The 17,866-nt window shown below is 37.3% G+C and overlaps 1 protein-coding gene across 2 annotated transcripts in view; it reads right to left on the reverse strand.

Annotated features, from left to right (window-relative positions):
* The window catches only part of TMCC1 (transmembrane and coiled-coil domain family 1), a 221,775-nt gene that overhangs the window by 151,265 nt on the left and 52,644 nt on the right, over window positions 1-17,866 (reverse strand). Inside the window, exons 2-3 of one of the 2 annotated variants that reach the window (XM_060109307.1) lie at window positions 16,138-16,193; window positions 11,554-11,828 (exon numbers count right to left, since the gene is read on the reverse strand). In XM_060109307.1, coding sequence (XP_059965290.1) covers window positions 11,554-11,787 — 234 coding nt within the window. In that variant the 5' untranslated portion in view covers window positions 11,788-11,828; window positions 16,138-16,193. Of the gene's footprint in view, window positions 1-11,553; window positions 12,252-16,137; window positions 16,194-17,866 lie in introns of those variants that run through there. The other variant, XM_060109306.1, reaches the window with a different exon arrangement.

Genomic DNA, 17,866 nt, shown 5'->3' on the forward strand with positions numbered 1-17,866 from the left:
TATCTAAAAATGGTTAACACAAATTATGGCATTACAACAAAATGTTATAATATTATGCAGTCAGTAAAAATCTATATAGAATATTTATAAGTATCTAAAAATGCTGATAGAACTTTAATAAAAAATAATAGAAAAACAAAAAACCCTGTGCATTTAATAAGATTCTGGTTTTATCTTAATATGTTAATCTTAATAAAACTAAATAAAAATAAATTTAAATTTTCTTCTATATGTTTTTCATATGTAAGGAATATATTGAGAAAAAACACCAAAATATTGGCAATAGTTTTTTTTCTTCTTCTACTTTTCTGTATTTTCAAAATTTTCTACACTGGGCATATTTCGAATTCAAAAAAATTAACTTTTTAACTTTCAAATCGCAAAGCACTTATAGATAAAACTGCTTACGACTATATCAATCTGCCTTTGTGAATTTAAAGATGATCCTTTAAATAATGTAATTTGACCAAGTATATACAAGTACTGTAGTGGAGTGAATTTGTCAATAAGATTTTTCTGTGAGAAAAAGATTGACGTTAGTAAACCTGAAAAGAAAGGGAGTACAGAACCTCTGTATTCAACATGTCATGACTGTTCCAACCGGGTCCCATTTCCAACATTAGGTCAAAGCCATGGTATATTAGGAACAAATAAATACTTGCCAAATCTGATTTTTTTTTAAAGTAATCGAGCTTAAAGGCCAAGAATCTAATTTAAAAACTAGACTGGGGGCTTCCCTGGTGGCACAGTGGTTGAGAATCTGCCTGCCAATGCAGGGGACACGGGTTTGAGCCCTGGTCTGGGAAGATCCCACAAGCCACGGAGCAACTAGGCCCGTGAGCCACAACTACTGAGCCTGCGTGTCTGGAGCCTGTGCTCCGCAACAAGAGAGGCCACGATAGTGAGAGGCCCGCGCACTGCAATGAAGAGTGGCCCCCACTTGCCGCAACTGGAGAAAGCCCTCGCACAAAAACGAAGACCCAACACAGCCAAAAATAAATAAATAAATAAATAAAAATTTAAAAAAAACAAAAACAACTAGACTGGTTATGTGGCAGATGGCTAAGGCAAAAGCAGGTAGCTTTCAAACACAGTGGATACACTTGAAAATCAACTCAACATTTGTCTTCCGGTTGTGTGTGCACATGGTTACATGCATGTGCAAGTCTATAAGAATGATATTAACTCCATGGGACAGAAATATCAGTGTACTTAAATGTTTATAACCAGTACTGAAACATTTTCATACTCAGAACTTTGAGTCGAGAGAAAAAAACAGATATAAAAATAGAGAGCCAGTATTTAGAATTTGAAACGATCAATCTCACATACTAAGATACAGCAGAGTAGAAGCTCTCCAGACTAATCTCTACTTAACCAACTTGTCACATTATTCTTAAACTCTCTGTTTTCTTCAAAAGACGTGTGGACTTTATGCCCTCATGAGAATCAATGTTCATGGCTAGTACTTCCGTACATATCTTGCTCCCATATCAGTTTCTTATACTCATTATAATTAGTTTAACTAAATACTAAATAAACCAATCAGATATGAGTAGAAAAAGGGCTGTTGTTTCTATGAAAACTAAGTAAAGCACTTTAAGACTCAACACAGGTAAGCTGCTTTTAAAAAAATGAATTTAAGGTGGGCAAGACATTTCAAGAGATTATTAAAACCTAGGATTCGGACCCCAACTGCTTCACAAGTGTCATTAAGTTATCACTCCACTTTATAAAAATTAAATCTAGAAATTACAGTCCATATAATGAGTACAAGAAAGGAACAGAAGTCCAATAGTAGATTTACGTTTTTAAAATGTTATGGTCTTTGACATCAGTCTTAGCAGTATTTTTTTTGGATCTGTCTCCTCTGGCAAGGGCAATGAAAGCAAAAATAAACAAATGGTACACAGCAAACTCAAAAGCTTTTGCACACTGAAGGAAATCATCAACAAAACGAAAAGACAATCTACTGAATGGAAAAATATATTTGCAAATGATATATCCAATAAGGGGTTAATACCCAAAATATATAAAGAACTCACACAACTCAATATCAAAGAAACAAACAATTCAATTAAAAAAATGGGCAGAGGACCTGAACAGACATTTTTCCAAGGAAGACATACGATGGGTCAAGAGATACATGAAAAGATGCTCAACATCACTAATCATCAGGGAAATGCAAATCAAAACCACAATGAGGGCTTCCCTGGTGGCGAAGTGGTTGAGAGTCCGCCTGGTGATGCAGGGGACACGGGTCTGTGCCCCGGTCCGGGAAGATCCCACATGCCGTGGAGCAGCTGGGCCCGTGAGCCATGGCCGCTGAGCCTGCGCGTCCGGAGCCTGTGCTCCGCAACAGGAGAGGCCACAACAGTGAGAGGCCCGCATACCGCAAAAAAAAAAAAACCAAAAAAAACCCCACAATGAGATATCACCTCACACTTCTCAGAATGGCTATCATCAAAAGGACAACAAATAACAAGTGTTGGCGAGGATGTGGAGAAAGGGGAACCTTCATGCACTATTGGTGGAAATGGAAATTGGTGCAACCACTGTGGAAAACAGTATGGGGGTTCCTCAAAAAAATTAAAAATTGAACTACCATACAATCCAGCAATTCCAATTCTAGGTTATTTATTCAAAGAAAATGAAAACACTAATTTGAAAAGATATATGCACCCCTACGCTCACTGCAGCATTATTTACAATAGGCAAGATATGGAAGCAATCTAACTGTCCACTGATAGATAAATGGATAAAGAAGATATATACACAATGGTGTATTACTCAGCCATAAAAAAGAATGAAACCCTGCCATTTGCAGCAACATGGATGGACCTAGAGGCTATTATGCTAAGTGAAATAAGTCAGAGAAAGACAAATACCATGTGAGTTCACTTATATGTGGAACCTAAAAAACAAGACAGAGTCGCAAAGATAGAGAAAACAAACTGGTGGCTGCCAGAGGAGAGAAGGGTGGGGAGGTGGGTAAAATGGGTGAAGAGGATGTAATGTACAGCCTAGGAAATATAGTTAATAACATTGTAATAACTTTGTATGGTGTCAGATGGCTACTTAACTTCTTGTGGTGATCAATTCATAACGTATGTGAATGTCAAATCACAATGCTGTACATCTGAAATGAATATAATGTTGTATGTCAACTATAGTTCAATTTAAAAGGGAAAATAAAATGTAAGACAACCTTAGTTTTAAGTTAAAATAAAATATTCAAATATATTTCAATAAAAATTTTAAAATAAGGGAATTCCCTGGTAGTCCAGTGGTTAGGACTCGGTGCTTCCATTGCCGGGGACTGGGTTTGATCCTTCGTCAGGGAACTAAGATCCCACAAGCCATGCAGTGCAGCCAAAAAAAAATTAAATTAAATTAAAAGATAAAAATAAAATAAAATATTCAAAGTACATATCTTTTTAAATAATTTTTTTGATAATAAAAACTTTTACTGACTGTAAGACCTATATCCAAAAGTTCATAGCAGTTTAATTCATTATAGCCAGAAAATGGAAATGATCCAAATGTCCATCAGCTGGTGAATGGATAAACAAATAGATACACAATGGAATACTATTCAGCAATAAAAATGATGCAAGAACATAGCTGAAACTCCAAAGCATTATGCCAAGTGAAAGAAGCCAAACACAAAAGACTATGCACTGTATGATCCCATTTATATTAAATTCTAGAAAAGGCAAAACAATAGTGATAGAAAGCAAATCAGTGGTTGCCAGAGGCCAAGGGTTGGTTAGAGAACAGAGGACTTACAGCGAAGAAGCATAAGAAATCATTCTGGGGTGATGGAGATGTTCTATACCATGATTACTGTTACATGACTATTCATTTCTCAAAACTAATCAAACTGCACACTTAAAATTACTGGGTTTTATTGAAGTATATGTCAGTAACGTTGACAAACATTAAAAAAAATTTTTATGAAAAAAGATTCTCCCTTGGCTTTGTTTCTATGAAGTTTTCAAAACAATATAAATGCATACAATATGCTTTACTTATGCTTTTTCATCATAACATAAAAGTCTGTAATCCTAGAATCACTACCAATAAATTTCTTAATGTTCTCTGGTACAGATCAAGACAAATTATACAATTACATTGTTAGTTTGTATTGCCAAGTAGATTGCATAATTGACGACCAAATGTCCTTTTTACTTGAATTATAGCATAAATATATGCTACTTTTCCTCATTTATACTTTTAATTTTAATGAAGTGAATCATTATTCTGATGATTCTGTTATTCTGGTGGATTTGTTTTTCTGACACGTTTAACTTCTTAAAGTGATTTACTGTCCACTATCTGTTTGTTTCTTTTTAGTGTCTTTTTTATTTTATTTATTTATTAAATTTATTTTATTTATTTATTTTTGGCTGTGTTGGGTCTTCATTGCTGCGTGCGGGCTTTCTCTAGCTGTGGAGAGTGGGGGCTACTCTTCATTGTGGTGCACGGGCTTCTCATTGCGGTGGCCTCTCTTGCTGAGGAGCACGGCTCTAAGCATGTGGGCTTCAGTAGTTGCGGCATGCGAGCTCAGTCTTTGTGGCTCGCGGGCTTCTCATTGTGGTGGCTTCTTTTGTTGTGGAGCACGGGCTCCAGGTGCGTGGGCTTCAGTAGTTGTGGCACACGGGCTCAGTAGTTGTGGCTCACAGGCTCTAGAGCGCAGGCTCAGTAGTTATGGCACACGGGCTTAGTTGCTCCGCAGCATGTGGGATCTTCCCGGATCAGGGCTCGAAACTGTGTCCCCTGCACTGGCAGGAGGATTCTTAACCACTGTACCACCAGGGAAGCCCCCTACTGTCTTCTTTAGATAGGAGAGGTTTAAAGGTCCTAGACTCAATATTTAGATTTCTAGGTTAAATATGCTGTAAAATAAACTTACTGGTGCCAGAAGGAGACACAGAATGAAAGTGATTTACTATCATAAAAGCCTTAAGGGATGCATAAAAGTAAAGCCAAAAGATAGCAAGTTGGTGACACTAAGGGACAGACCTCACCCACAAATGTGTTCTGTTTTGGCTTGCACAGTATGTTAAAAATCAAGAGATTATTCATTTAACTTTCTAGTTTCTCTTGAAAATTCAGAAGCCTTGGCAATACTAGGCTCACAGTCCTAAATTACAACAATCAGCTAAAGCTAAGAAGACACTGTCCCTTTAGACCGGGCACATACTCTTTCTTCAGTCCGTCCAAGTCTCTAACACTTGAGTTCACTCATTGTCACTACATACCTGGCTACATGTATCTGAGTTTTCAAACCCTAGTTTGAAACAGTTTGAGGTTAGTGCCTCAACTAACCATAACTGAGAGATGAAGTTAGTTATATGAATGGAGTTCCCCCTAAATTTGTTATGCTTAGTTCTCCTTCCAGGCAGACCAAAAAAAAACTGTTCATTACGAGTAAATGATAAGAATCCCTCCCATCAGGAAACTTACAGAAGGCTCTTAGATAGCCTCATCCACCAGAGGGCAGACAGCAGAAGCAAGAACTACAATCCCGCAGCCTGTGGAACAAAAACCACATTCACAGAAAGATAGACAAGATGAAAAGGCAGAGGGCTATGTACCAAATGAAGGAACAAGATAAAACCCCAGGAAAACAACTAAATGAAGTGGAGATACGCAACCTTCCAGAAAAAGAATTCAGAATAATGATAGTGAAGATGATCCAGGACCTCGGAAAAAGAATGGAGGCAAAGATCGAGAAGATACAAGAAATGTTTAACAAAGACCTAGAAGAATTAAAGAACAAAGAAACAGAGATGAATAATACAATAACGGAAATGAAAATTATACTAGAAGGAATCAAAAGCAGAATAACTGAGGCAGAAGAACGGATAAGTGATCTGGAAGACAGAATGGTGGAATTCATTGCTGCGGAACAGAATAAAGAAAGAAGAATGAAAAGAAATGAAGACAGTCTAAGAGACCTCTGGGACAACATTAAACACAACAACATTCACATTATAGGGGTCCCAGAAGGAGAAGAGAGAGAGAAAGGACCAGAGAAAATATTTGAAGAGATTATAGTCGAAAACTTCCCTAACATGGGAAGGAAACAGCCACCCAAGGCCAGGAAGCGCAGCAAGTCCCATACAGGATAAACCCAAGGAGAAACTCGCTGAGACACAGAGTAATCTAATTGGCAAAAATTAAAGACAAAGAAAAATTACTGAAAGCAGCAAGGGAAAAATGAAAATAACATATACAGGAACTCCCATATGCTTAACAGCTGATTTCTCAGCAGAAACTCTACATGCCAGAAGGGAGTGGCATGATATACTTAAAGTGATGAAAGGGAAGAACCTACAACCAAGATTACTCTACCCAGCAAGGATCTCATTCAGATTCGATGGAGAAATCAAAAGCTTTACAGACAAGCAAAAGCTAAGAGAATTCAGCACCACCAAACCAGCTCTATAACAAATGCTAAAGGAACTTCTCTAAGTGGGAAACACAAGAGAAGAAAAGGACCTACAAAAACAAACCCAAAACAATTAAGAAAATGGTCATAGGAACATATGTATCAATAATTACCTTAAACGTGAATGGATTAAATGCTCCAACCAAAAGATACAGGCTTGCTGAACGGATACAAAAACAAGACCCATACATATGCTGTCTACAAGAGACCCACTTAGACCTAGGGACACATACAGACTGAAAGTGAGGGGATGGAAAAAGATAGTCCATGCAAATGGAAATCAAAAGAAAGCTGGAGTAGCAATACTCATATCAGATAAAATAGACTTTAAAATAAAGAATGTTGGGCTTCCTGGTGGCACAGTGGTTGAGAGTCCACCTGCTGATGCAGGGGACACGGGTTCGTGACGCGGTCCGGGAGGATCCCACATGCCGCGGAGCGGCTGGGCCTGTGAGCCATGGCCGCTGAGCCTGCGCGTCCAGAGCCTGTGCTACACAGCGGGAGAGGCCACAACAGTGAGAGGCCCGCATACAGCAAAAAAAAAAAAAAAAAAAAGTTACAAGGAAGGACACTACATAATGATCAGGGGATCAATCCAAGAAGAAGATATAACAATTATAAATATATATACACCCAACATAGGAGCACCTCAATACACAAGGCAGCTGCTAACAGCTATAAAGAGGAAATCAACAGTAACACAATAACAGTGGGGGACTTTAACACCTCACTTACACCAATGGACAGATCATCCAAAATGAAAATAAATAAGGAAACAGAAGCTTTAAATGACACAACAGACCACATAGATTTAATTGATGTTTATAGGACATTCCATCCAAAAACAGCAGATTACACTTTCTTCTCAAGTGCGCACGGAACATTCTCCAGGATCGATCACATCTTGGGTCACAAATCAAGCCTCAGTAAATTTAAGAAAACTGAAATCATATCAAGCATCTTTTCTGACCACAACACTACGAGATTAGAAATGAAATACAGGAGAAAAAACGTAAAAAACACAAACACATGGAGGCTAAACAATACATTACTAAATTACCAAGAGATCACTGAAGAAATTAAAGAGGAAATCAAAAAATACCTAGAGACAAATGACAATGAAGACACTACGATTCAAAACCTATGGGATGTAGCAAAAGCAGTTCTAAGAGGGAAGTTTATAGCTATACAAGCCTACCTCAAGAAACAAGAAAAATCTCAAACAATCTAACCTTACACCTAAAGGAACTAGAGAAAGGAAGGAACTAGAGAAAGAAGAACAAACAAAACCCAAAGTTAGCAGAAGGAAAGAAATCATAAAGATCAGAGCAGAAATAAATGAAACAGAAACAAAGAAAACAATAGCAAAGATCAATAAAACTAAAAGCTGGTTCTTTGAGAAGGTAAACAAAATTGATAAACCATTAGTCAGACTTATCAAGAAAAAGAGGGAGAGGACTCAAATCAATAAAACCAGAAATGAAAAAGGAGCAGTTACAACACACAGCAGAAATACAAAGCATCCTAAGAGACTACTACAAGCAACTCTATGCCAATAAAATGGACAACGTGGAAGAAATGGACAAATTCTTAGAAAGGCAAAACATTCCAAGACTGAACCAGGAAGAAATAGAAAACATGAACAGACCAATCACAAGTAATGAAATTGAAACTGCTTAAATATCTTCCAACAAACAAAAGTCCAGGACCAGATGGCTTCACAGGGGAACTCTAACAAACATTTAGAGAAGAGCTAACACCCATCCTTTTCAAACTCTTACAAAAAATTGCAGAGGAAGGAACACTCCCAAACTCATTCTATGAGGCCACCATCACCCTGATACCAAAACCAGACAAAGATACTACAAAAAAAGAAAATTACAGACCAGTATCACTGATGAATACAGATGCAAAAATCCTCAACAAAATACTAGCAAACAGAATCCAACAACACATTAAAAGGATCATACACCATGACCAAGTGGCATTTATCCCAGGGATGCAAGGATTCTTCAATATAAGCAAATCAATCAATGTGATACACCATAATAACAAACTGAAAAAGAAAAACCATATGGTCATCTCAATAGATGCAGAAAAAGCTTTTGACAATATTCAACACCCATTTATGATGAAAACTCTCCAGAAAGTGGGCACAGAGGGAACCTACCTCAACATAATAAAGGCCATACACGACAAAGCCACAACAAATATCATTCTCATTGGTGAAAAACTGAAAGCATTTCCTCTAAGATCAGGAACAAGACAAGGATGCCCATTCTCACCACTATTATTCAACATAGTTTTGGAAGTCCTAGCTATGGCAATCAGAGAAGAAAAATAAATAAAAGAAATACAAATTGGAAAAGAAGAAGTAAAACTGACACTGTTTTTCAAATGACATGATACTATACATAGAGAATCCAAAAAATGCCACCAGAAAACTACTAGAGCTAATCAATGAATTTGGTAAAGTTGCAGGATACAAAATTAATGCACAGAAATCTCCTGCATTCCTATACACTAATGATGAAAAATCTGAAAGAGAAATTAAGGAAACACTCCCATTTACCATTGCAACAAAAAGAATAAAATACCTAGGAATAAACCTACCTAGGGAGACAAAAGACCTCTAGACAGAAAACTATAAGACACTGATGAAAGAAATTAAAGATGATACCAACAGATGGAGAGATATACCATGTTCTTGGATTGGAAGAATCAATATTGTGAAAATGACTATACTACCCAAAGCAATCTACAGATTCAATGCAATCCCTATCAAATTACCAATGGCATTTTTTATGGAACTAGAACAAAAAATCTTATAATTTGTATGGAGACACAAAAGACCCCGAATAGCCAAAGATGTCTTGAGGAAAAAAAACAGAGTGGGAGGAATCAGACTCCCTGACTTAAGACTATACTACAAAGCTACAGTAATCAAGACAATATGGTACTGACACAAAAACAGAAACATAGATCAGTGGAACAAGATAGAAAGTCCAGAGATAAACCCACACACCTATGGTAAACTAATCTATGACAAAGGAGGCAAGGATATAAAATGGAGAAAAGACAGTTTCTTCAATCAGTGGTTCTGGGAAAACTGGACAGCTACATGTAAAAGAATGAAATTAGAACACGCCCTAACACCATACACAAAAATAAACTCAAAATGGATTAGAGACCTAAATGTAAGACCGGACACCATTAAACTCTTAGAGGAAAACATAGGAAGAACACTCTTTGACATAAATCACAGCAAGATCTTTTTTGATCCACCTCCTAGAGTAATGGAAATAAAAACAAAAATAAACAAATGGGACCTAATGAAACTTCAAAGCTTTTGCACAGCAAAGGAAACCATACCCAAAACAAAAAGACAACCCTCGGAATGGGAGAAAATATTTGCAAACAAATCAACAGACAAAGGACTAATTTGCAAAATATATAAACAGCTCATGCAACTCAATATTAAAAAAACAAACAACCCAATCCAAAAATGGGCAAAAGACCTCAATAGACATTTCTCCAAAGAAGACATACAGATGGCCAAGAAGCAAATGAAAAGCTGCTCAACATCACTAATCATTAGAGAAATGCAAATCAAAACTACAATGAGGTATCACTTCACACCAGTTAGAATGGGCATCATCAGAAAATCTACAAACAACAAATGCTGGAGAGGGTGTGGAGAAAAGGGAACCCTCTTGCACTGTTGGTGGGAATGTAAATTGATACAGCCACTATGGAAAACAGTATGGAGGTTCCTTAAAAAACTAAAAATAGAATTACCATATGATCCAGCAATCCCACTACTGGGCATATACCCAGAGAAAACCATAATTCAAAAAGACACATGCACCCCAATGTTCACTGCAGCACTATTTACAATAGCCAGGTCATGGAAGCAACCTAAATGCCCATCGACAGACGAATGGATAAAGAAGATGTGGTACATATATACAATGGAATATTACTCAGGCATAAAAAGGAATGAAATTGGTTCATTTGTTGAGACATGGATGGATCTAGAGACTGTCATACAGAGTGAAGTAAGTCAAAAAGAGAAAAACAAAGATCATATATTAACGCATGTAGGTGGAACCTAGAAAAATGGTACAGATGAACCAGTTTGCAGGGCAGAAGTTGAGACACAGATGTAGAGAACAAACGTATGGACACCAAGCAGGGAAAGCTGCGGGGTGGGGGTGGGGTGGGGATGGTCGTGTGATGAACTGGGCGATTGGGATTGACATGTATACACTGATGTGTATAAAATTGATGACTAATAAGAACCTGCTGTATAAAAAAATAAATAAAATTCGAAAATTAAAAAAAAAGTAAATGGTAAGAATGCATACGTTCTACTGTAGAAAGCAAAACGTATACTGAATGCTGATAACGTGGTACAGTGTGTAATGAAATTATAAGCAATTTAGTATATTTCCATGCTAAGCACAAACCCAGATTCCAGAACTCTATTCATTATCTTCACTAATATAAGAAAGCCAGTTCATGTGCAAAACTAAAGCAACAAGAAAAAACAAAGCATCTTTATTTCTCTACCATAAATCTGAGCCTTTTAATATAATACTTGAAGAGCACATGAAGTATACTGAAGGTTTTAACAAAAGGATAAAATAAAATATAGCAATATGTTAGGAAGCAAATAGGAATATAATTATAAGCATTCATTATTAGCTATAACGATTATTATTCATCTCACTTATTTAATGAAAAGGGAAACCATCTTTTGCCACAACTTTGAGGTACTTGATGAGATAGATACCTCTTTTTTTTTCTTTTTTTTTGCAGTACGTGGGCCTCTCACTGTTGTGGCCTCTCCCGTTGCGGAGCACAGGCTCCGGACGCGCAGGCTCAGCGGCCATGGCTCACGGGCCCGGCCGCTCCACGGCATGTGGGATCTTCCCGGACCGGGGCATGAACCCATGTCCCCTGCATCGGCAGGCGGACTCTCAACCACTGAGCCACCAGGGAAGCCCAGATACCTCTTTTTAGTCACCAAAGCAAAGTCTGCAGAGTCCTAGATACAAAGAACAATAAGTTAACAGGTAATCTAACAGACTTACCCGTTCTGCAGATGCCTCATCCCCTGGCAGACACGCAGCAGCAGCAGCAGCAGCAGCACAAGCTATTTCCATCACAGTGGAGCTGGTAGGAGCATCAGTAGTGGATGAAGATCTGGGTCGGCCGGACTGCATAAGAGTTGCCATCTCCTGGCCAGACTTCCTGTTGATTTGGGGACTTCCCTTTGGGGCCTCTGGCTTGCCCCGCCTACTATGCAAGCTCGTCCCTCTCTTCATCTTGGGTGGCACTCGGATCTGCTGCAGGACACGATTCAAAGCTGTGGGGTGGGTGGGGACACCATCAATCTCAGCACATGCGTTCTGGCTTTCCAGATCCATTTCGGGTTCTGGATCTGCCTGAATTTGTTGCACATCATGTGGAGACACTGATGACCTCCTGCGCTGGTGCTGGAAGAGATGCTTCAAGCCTTGGCCAATCACATTAATGTTCTCCAAAGCATTGTGGGTCATTTTAGACAACTTTTGTTCTGATTCTGTCTGCTTTCTGGCCTCTGCATCTTGGGATTTGCCTCCAGGATCAGGGTCCTCAAATAACTGTTCACTGCCCGAAGGCTCCATCAGTAGACTTAATACGATTATTTGCAAACTCAAAAAATTTTAAACACACCAAGACTGTCAAATTAGGTAGGCATTGCTTCAACAGTAACTACACATGCAGCTTTGAGACGAAGGCTTCATGCCTATCTAATGTTAAAAAAGAAAAGAAAAAAAAAAGAACCTCATATTATAAATCCATGCAGAAACTCCAGGGTTAAAACAAAGAAAAACATGCCACTAGCCAAACAACTAGGCATTATCATTAAGCAATCTTTAATCAGAAGATTAAAAGATAGTTTTCCAGATAGTGGGTAATGATTATTTTCTAGAATAGGAGAAAAAGCTCAGAAACAAGTACATAGGAAATGAAAAGAGCAACGTTTAAAAAAATCCCTACAAGTTTCAATATGAAGAAGAACTGAATAATAGAGGAGTCATCTTGGAATGGAAACCACAATATTTGAGAGAATAGCCATTACTTGGGGAATAAGAGAGAACAGAGCACAGAGCATTCAATATATACAGTCTTGCTGAGGCAATTTAAATTATTCCTCTCATTCAAAACCACAGTTAGTTATCTGTACGCTGAAGCTCAGTGGAGTAAATTCAAAGAATAATAGTGAGAAGTGAATATCCCAACCTAACTGTATGTGGATTTTAATGGAAAAGAGGAATTTCTGGTTAACTTTCATACTCATCAAGGTCACTGGTAACTAGAAGTGATAGGTTTGCTCTTTTGAGAAGAAAATGTAAATTAAAATCTTGTAAGTTGAATTCTCTGCTGAAGCCCAAATGACCTTTTGGCACCATATGAGTGAATGATCCAAAGAGAATCTGTCTTCAGAGAGACTAAAGCTTTGCTCAGTACAAGCTATCAAGATAAGATACTCAAAGAAATGCCTTTCTTTGAACAGTGTCAACTCTGACAGAGGCTTCCCATACACAGTCAGTCCTCCATATCCACAGGTTCCACATCTGCAGATTTAACCAACCTCAGATGGAAAATATTGGGGGTGGGGGAGTTCCAGAATGTTCCAAAAAGCAGAACCTGAATTTGCCATGTGCCCAGCAACTATTTACATAGCATTTACATTGCATCTATAACTATTTTCATAGCATTTACATAGTATTAGGTATCATAAATACTCTAAAGATGATTTAAAGTATATGGGAGGATGTGCATAGTTATATGCAAATACTATGCCATTTTATATAAAGGACTTGAGCATCTGAGGATATCTGTATTTGCAGGGGTCCTGGAACCAATCCTCCAAGGATACCAAGGGACAACTGTATTCACAAAAATTCAAAAACAAAGAAGTGACACAGTAACTGGGTATGACTGAAAGTAGAGAAAAAGAAAGGTCAAATAGCAACCACATACCAATATTAAATGCAGGAAATTAAAAGGAAGTTGAAACTAAGAGATGCAAGGTCAGCACAATTGCCATGGTTACAGAAATCACATGCCAAAAAAAGGGGGGGATGGTAAGGATGAGATTTTTCATAATAGAAAGTGTGTGTTTTTTTTAATTGAGTTTCTGCAAATATATAAAACAAAATTGTATTAATGTACAGAACCAGCTAGGGAGGGCAAAATATGGTGTAGGAAGGTCTTTATTTCCATATTTTACCTCAGACTTTCATTCAAACAGCTTTAGAACTCCCTACACTATACCAAGTACTTTGAACAGTCTAAGTCACTACTAGTGAAGCACCTAAGGCAGTCATGTTCTGGGGATATGCAGACCCCTGGCCACCAAGTAGCAATCTAAAAGGCATAAATTAGCTGGATTTAAGAGTTCACTATGACCTCCAGGCTACTAGAGTTCAAAGGGAGAGGAATGCAAACCCACTAGACCTTTCTTCCTGGTAACTACTCTCAGAAGACCTTCTCATCATGTATATGGACACTGTCATTGTGGCTCTGCTGACCATATTCTTTCATGCCTATTTTCCCATCTGCTAACCTCTTCATGACTCAGGAGAGTAAACTGTGTTGACAGGGTTAAAGATGTTTGTCTCTCACCAGTACCTTCCTACTGTCTAAATACCACAAAATTCTTTGCTCCCAAACTAAGCAAATGAGTAGGAGCCATGAGAATGGGAAATTTCACTGCCTTTCACTCAAATTCTTTGTGGCCACACCGAAATCCTGCCACACCACTGGGGCCTCCTACTCTTTTCCTGACTGTGTATTGCTTTATTTTTCCTTTTCCCTTTTCAAGAGCCAAGAAAGAGGCCCTTAATCCTTACTAGATTAACAACTGTCTTGGCTTGTACTGGAGTTTTCTGGGGCTCCTTGTGGGGAAAAATGTTGCCAATAGTGTATGTATTTAATTATCCTCATCTTCTCTCAAGAGTTTGTAGCACAGATTAATAGTTATTGAATTATTTTCACTCTTCAAAGCATTAAGCTTCTCAGAGAAAAAGGGCTATGTAACCAAGATAATCCAGTAACAGTGTATATCAAGTAATCTCTTCTTGCACTGTGAAAGCAGCAGGCTGATAATGAGGAAGTAATTTACTTTTTTCTTATTTATATTGCATTAGCTAAATAATACAACTGATTTTTGGGGGGTTGATTTTGAAAGTAAATATGTAAAATAAGTTTCTCCCATGAGAATAAAAGATACCATGAAGAGAGGAATGGTGTCAAGGTTAGCTGGAAAACCAAATGACCCACTTGTCTCATATATAAACATATCAGGAATTTATTACTCAGCAAATCAGTTTCATTAGGCAGTATTATAAACTAATCAGGTGGTCACCTGCTTCTTTTAAAAAAATGGAGAATCTGGTACATTTTAAATGTCAGTAACTTCATTTGAGATTTCACTAGCATGTCTACATTATTTATTTTCAAATAATTTGAAATGATCAATTACAAGGAAATGCCAGCATTCCTAGGAAAATCTAGAAATAAAGTGTTAATTTCCAAGCCAAAGCTTGCACAGGATATCAACATAGCTGTAAAGATTACCTAGTAGAAGTGTAATAAATTCTGGGATTTCTAAAGGCAAAACGTATATTAATGATACTAACAGAAGCTTACCTAACATGGAACACTAAAGAAACCTAAATTGAGCTTTAAACATCAAGTTGTTAGATAAGAATTTTGAGAAACAACCTGTTGCACTGACTATAAAATGTAATCTGGTACTTGTACCTATCATCTGCATTATTGCTGTGATATCAACACAAACAAGAAATATCTCTTGTCCAAAAAGAAAAAAGAAAAAGAAAAAGAAGGAAAGAAAGAAATATTTCTTGTCAAATACTGTGAAACTTGGCAAAACTTTCTGTAGGCCAAGAAAAAATCTTTAAGGCCACCTTTCAATTTGTGATAAATATTAAGGAAGGTCAAATGCTATGCCCAAAATACCGAAGACAGTAATGCTATAATAATTAATTATATAAAACTTGTGACAGTAAGAAAAACAAGCACTAAAGGAATTCAATAATGTGAAAGTTTTTTAGAACTCCCCTATTTTCTTCTGTAAGACAGTAGTAAAATTCAAATCAATAATAACTGTTGCTCAGTTTATAAAATTTCCCAAATAACCATATTGAGGTCTCTGGTTTAACACAAACAAGTACAACAGTAAAGCTAAGTGTGCTTTCGTAAGAAGGAAATGTTAGCTTCTCTTTTATTCATTCAGCTTCTCTGAAAAGTAAAGTTCTTTTAGTAAGCCAGAAGAAATGGGTAAAGAGCAAAGGGAACAAAAGGACATGGGAGAAAGGGGGCAGGGGGAAGGGGTGAAAAGTGGGGAAAAAAGAGGAAGAAAACTGGTAGCCACCAACAAACCAGGTATTTCAGATAACTTTGTTAAATTTTCAGAATTTTTAAGAATTTTTCTACAACGGTTTTGCAAAAAAATTCCAAATTATATATGAATTATCTTTCTTTTTTTCCTTTAAGTTTTTCTTCCCAACTTTTTAGTTTTTGTGATAGATATGGTGACCAAAGCTTTCTGGTTTGGCTATGAACCAACTTATTTCACTGATGATAAAGAGTTGGATACTTGCCTTTATCACTCTTCCTCAAGCACTTCTAAGGTGTTCTGGAATCCTTTTAGGAAAAGCTGAAAGCAAACATTAAGAATTACAAAGTGAGAAACTTACAAAAGGGAAACATCTATATAAACAAAGAAAAAAACTAAGTATACACATAACAAAATGTTAACATTTATCTCTCACTAGTGGGAGTAAGGTAATTTTTTCTAGTATTTTTTAGTATTTTCTAATTTTGCAAAGGTATAATAAAAAACTGTAATCAAGGAAAAATACCTTGGGAAAAAAAGAAACTTGTCAATACTTAAAAAAGAAAGTGGCATGTTTTATAAATAGCAATGAATATTTTTACACTATGATATTGAATTAGGAATGGATATTCCATTAATTCTGCTCTTAAAGTAACATGAAATGCAAAACAAGTACATACATGAAAATCAGCATAATTTTATAAGCAAATATTTTTCAAGTAGCTTCCAATTGTCTACCTGCAATTTTATATTTAAAAGCAAGTCTTAAAAGCTATATCTATCCTGAACAATTGAGGCTCAAGATGCACCAAAATTGAAAATTTCCTGGAAAACAAGTTTCTGACAGCCATTACCAGAGAAGTAATTTACTTAGGCACATATTTGGGGGGCATCTGCTTTGTGCTCAGCATTATACAGACCAAATAACGTATCCTATCTTACCCTCAAGGAACTCACAATCTAGGATGGAAAGTAAGATTTACATACTTGCAACTTCAGGAAAACAGCACAAAACAACATAATTAAGTGCTAAATTGTGGGAGGAAAACTGTGATTACCATCAGAAGCAGAAGATCAGTTAGATTAGATTTGTTCAGAAAAGCTTCAAGAAGGAGAAAGAAGCTTTAATGAAGGATGAGAAGATGGATGAATAAGCAGGAAGATATAGGCCAAGATTCCCAGCTAGAGAGCAGTAAACACAGCACAGATCAGTAAATACAGTATATGTTAGGGGGCTAGTGAAGAGGCCAGATGCCTGTACTGGTGGATACCCACTTCTGAGTCATCTGGAGAACTAAGTGGCTGGTGGGCAGATGTGAATGGAGGACTTTCCATCTTTAAAGTTTTTCTACCTTTTGAATTTTGAACTTTATGATTATTATTATGTTGAGAAAAAATAAACTTACATATTTGAAAAAAAGAAAGTAAATACATGTTTTAATCTCTAGGGTAAACATTTAAAAATAGTAGAAGAGTATATAACTACTAGGCTAATAGAAAGGAAAAGTAGAATTAAAATACCCAAATAAATGTAAAAAGGCGGGAAAGCAAGATCACAGATAAGTAGAACATATAAAAAGCAAAATATAAGATGTCAAATGTAAACCCAAATATTCCAGTAATTACATTAAATGTAAGTGGACCAAAAGAAAAAAATCATCATACTAAATAAAAAACAGGGAATTCCCAGGTGGTCCAGTGGTTAGGACTCGGCGTTTTCACTGCAGTGGTCTGGGTTCAATCCCTGGTCTAGGAACTAAGATCCCACAAGCTGCGCAGCATGGCCAAAAAAAAAAAAAAATTTCAATCTTATGGTGTCTAAAAGAATCACACCAGGGCCTCCCTGGTGGCGCAAGTGGTTGAGAGTCCGCCTGCCGATGCAGGGGATACGGGTTCGTGCCCCGGTCTGGGAGGATCCCATATGCCGCGGAGCGGCTGGGCCCGTGAGCCATGGCCGCGGAGCCTGCGCGTCCGGAGCCTGTGCTCCGCAACGG

The sequence above is a fragment of the Mesoplodon densirostris genome, chromosome 10 (genome assembly GCF_025265405.1).
Source record: "Mesoplodon densirostris isolate mMesDen1 chromosome 10, mMesDen1 primary haplotype, whole genome shotgun sequence".
Taxonomy (NCBI): Eukaryota; Metazoa; Chordata; class Mammalia; order Artiodactyla; family Ziphiidae; genus Mesoplodon; species Mesoplodon densirostris.